This window comes from Dictyostelium purpureum (assembly GCF_000190715.1).
Source record: "Dictyostelium purpureum unplaced genomic scaffold DICPUscaffold_267, whole genome shotgun sequence".
In the NCBI taxonomy this organism is placed as follows: domain Eukaryota; phylum Evosea; class Eumycetozoa; order Dictyosteliales; family Dictyosteliaceae; genus Dictyostelium; species Dictyostelium purpureum.
Window position 1 is genome coordinate 2,082 of NW_003519603.1, and position 2,980 is coordinate 5,061.

Below are 2,980 nucleotides of genomic sequence, written 5' to 3' on the forward strand. Positions count from 1 at the left end.
AAGTTGAAATGTAGAATCTGTTGCGTGAAGTATTATATAGAGTCTATCTTATCAAGCGGTGGAAATACAGAACCTGTTTCATCAATTTTAGTGTATATTATAGTTTATTTCATCAAGTTGTGGTAATTTCATTGGTATCACAGAAGAATAATAAATTAAATTAAATCTTCTAGTAAATGGAATTGTAAGAGTGGTATTTCTACTTTATTTATCAAAAAAAAAAGATTTTTCAGGAGGAAAAAGCTATTAAAGAAAAATAAGATAAATAAATGAAATCAATTAAAAAAGATAGTGAATGTGAAAGTGACAGCAGTAAAGTAGTCAAGAAGATAGCAACAGTGATAGAAATAAAAAAATAAAAAATAAAAAGATCATAAATAATCAAAAATTTTAAATTTATTAGTTTTTTTTAAAATAAAATATTTTTTAATTTTATTATATTTTTTATATATGAAATGATTTATTTTCTTTTTTTAATTTAATTATTAAAACTATTAATTATTAAAATTTATTTATTAAATGATTATTTAATTAAATTTATAATAATTTAGTTTTCAAAATACTGATTGGTTTCTCTTTTATTGGATATGCTTTGCCAGTGAATCTAAGTGGTGGTTTTTTACCTGCATGGTCCAATAATTGTTTCAATTTCTATTTATTGTTTTTTGGTGGTGGTGTAAAGTTTTGATATATGAATGGTGTAAATCTTTTATGTTTTCTTAAATCTTTGCTTAAATTCTGATTAGTACGGCATGACCTCCTGTGATTATATCGTTATGGAATTTCTGAACTACTAATTGAGATAGAAAAAGTAATTGTTGATATTGATCTAGATGAAATGATGCCCTGGATTTTCTCTAATAGAAAGTAGGGCTTCGTTAATAACCAACTTTTACTTTTTCAAATTATCACTTTCACCATTTGATGATGAAAGGGGTGGGCTATCAGAAGTGCTCCATGAATTACTATTTAAGCTTGATGAGGAGCTTGGACAAATTGGAGAACTTTTATCAGATCCATTACTAGTTGAAATATCATTGGAGTGATTAGATAATTCATAACTGTTGCAATTTGGAGCATTTGAAAAAAATTCAACAGATGATTTGGCCATATCATCGTATTGTCTTTTTCCCAAAGCTAATCTAGATTGTGAATCTTTTAATTTTAATCTTAATGCCAAAATTTCTTTATTTGCAACCTTTTTTATTTCAGATAATTGCTCTGATGCATTCTCCAATCTTGACTCTGTACGTACTCTGAGGGCATTAAATTTATAAACCTGAACTTGAATTTCATTATTAAGTTTGGAGTTTGTTTCTTCAAGCTCAATGGTTTTCTAAATTAAAAGAGAATAAAAATAAAAATAGAATAAGATATTAGTAAAAATAAAGTTTTGATTTTTAATATTAAATATTAATAAACATTTGTTGATCATTAATAATTAATATTAATATTGATTTATCAATAATTATTTCTATTTAAATATTTACCTTTTTTAATTGTTCGTTTTCGTTTAATGCCTTTTTTAATTTTGCTGAGTCAGTTTCTGATAAAGGTTGATTTAGTACCTTCTTCATTTCATTTTCATAAACTGATAGCAATCTTTTTAATTTTAAAGAATTATTTTGATTTTTTTCTAATTTCGATTGAATAACCGCATTTTCTTTTGATAGGATTTCCTTTTCTTTGGAAAACTAAATATTTTTAATAAATAAATATTAATAAATTATAAAATATAGTTTATGTTAAATGAAACTTACCTTCATCATAATTTCATTCTTTTGGGTTTCCAAAAGACGATCAACATCTTCTCTATTAAACATTTGAACATTATTGTTTTGTTGATGTTGTGGACGATAGTATTTGATGATGATTGCGGTACTAAGGAAATTAAATACAGAAAAAACAAAAATATAGAAAACTATTAATAAAGTATCTAAATCAAACATTTTTTATTACTATTAAAAATAAATTGTAGTGTTTAAAATATATATACAAAAATTAAAATAAAATTTATTTAAAAAAAAAAATTTTATTGAAACAAAAAAAATATAATATTATATAACAAAGGAAAATAATTAATGACAAATAAAAAAAAAAAAAAGAAAATATAATAAAATGAAAATTATTATTAATAATAAAAAAAAAAATTAAAAAAAAAATTAAAAAAAATAAAAAACAATACTACTGTTTAATTTGAATTTTTTTATAGTAATAATAGAGTTTACCTTTATATATAAATTGAGTATTATAATATAATATTATTTAATTAAATTCTCTGATATTTGAAATACATTTTCATTTTAAAAAGAATTTAGTTTAAAAAAAAAAAAAAAAAAAAAAAAAAAAAAAAAATAATAAATAAAATTTAACATTTGAGAAAAAGAAAAAAAAAGGAAAAGAGAAATACAATAAAATAAATATTAAAATATTAAAAAAAATGCCATTATTGAATAACTATATAATATATATTTATATATTATTATTTTATATAAATGAGTGAAATTCATAAATATATATGAAATTAATTTGTGGGTTTTTTTTTTTTTTTAAAAAAAAATAAATTTAAAAAATGAAGTATTTTAAATATTTTAATTATTGAATAAAAAAATAAAAAATAATATATAAACCAATAATAAAAATAAAAAAATAATTATTCCTTCCTTTAAAAAAAACCCAATCTGAAAAAATAACTATAATAATATAATTATTGATCAATAGAAATAGCTATAATAATATAATTATTGATCAATAGAAATTAAAAAACAAATAATAAAGATTTATTTTGCACAACTACATAATACTTAACCATCAATTGGGCTCTTTTGCACTACTTTAAGTATTCGTAATATAGTGCCATTATCATTACTTTATCAGCTCCAACTGTATTCATGAAAATTTCAGCAACATAGGAAATGGAAGGATCAATATCAATAAAATGAAAATAGCATCAACAACAATAAAAAAAATGGTAGCAGTA

General features: G+C 20.5%; 1 protein-coding gene across 1 annotated transcript in view; it reads right to left on the bottom strand.

Moving 5' to 3' along the window:
• Nucleotides 1-1,949, bottom strand: part of DICPUDRAFT_155854 (uncharacterized protein) — a gene marked incomplete at both ends in the record, with an annotated part of 2,880 nt that extends 931 nt beyond the window's left edge. The window contains 3 exons of the mRNA XM_003291224.1: nucleotides 897-1,336; nucleotides 1,491-1,694; nucleotides 1,761-1,949. Coding sequence (XP_003291272.1) covers nucleotides 897-1,336; nucleotides 1,491-1,694; nucleotides 1,761-1,949 — 833 coding nt within the window. The remainder of the gene's footprint in view (nucleotides 1-896; nucleotides 1,337-1,490; nucleotides 1,695-1,760) is intronic.
• Nucleotides 1,950-2,980: the final 1,031 nt, after the last annotated feature.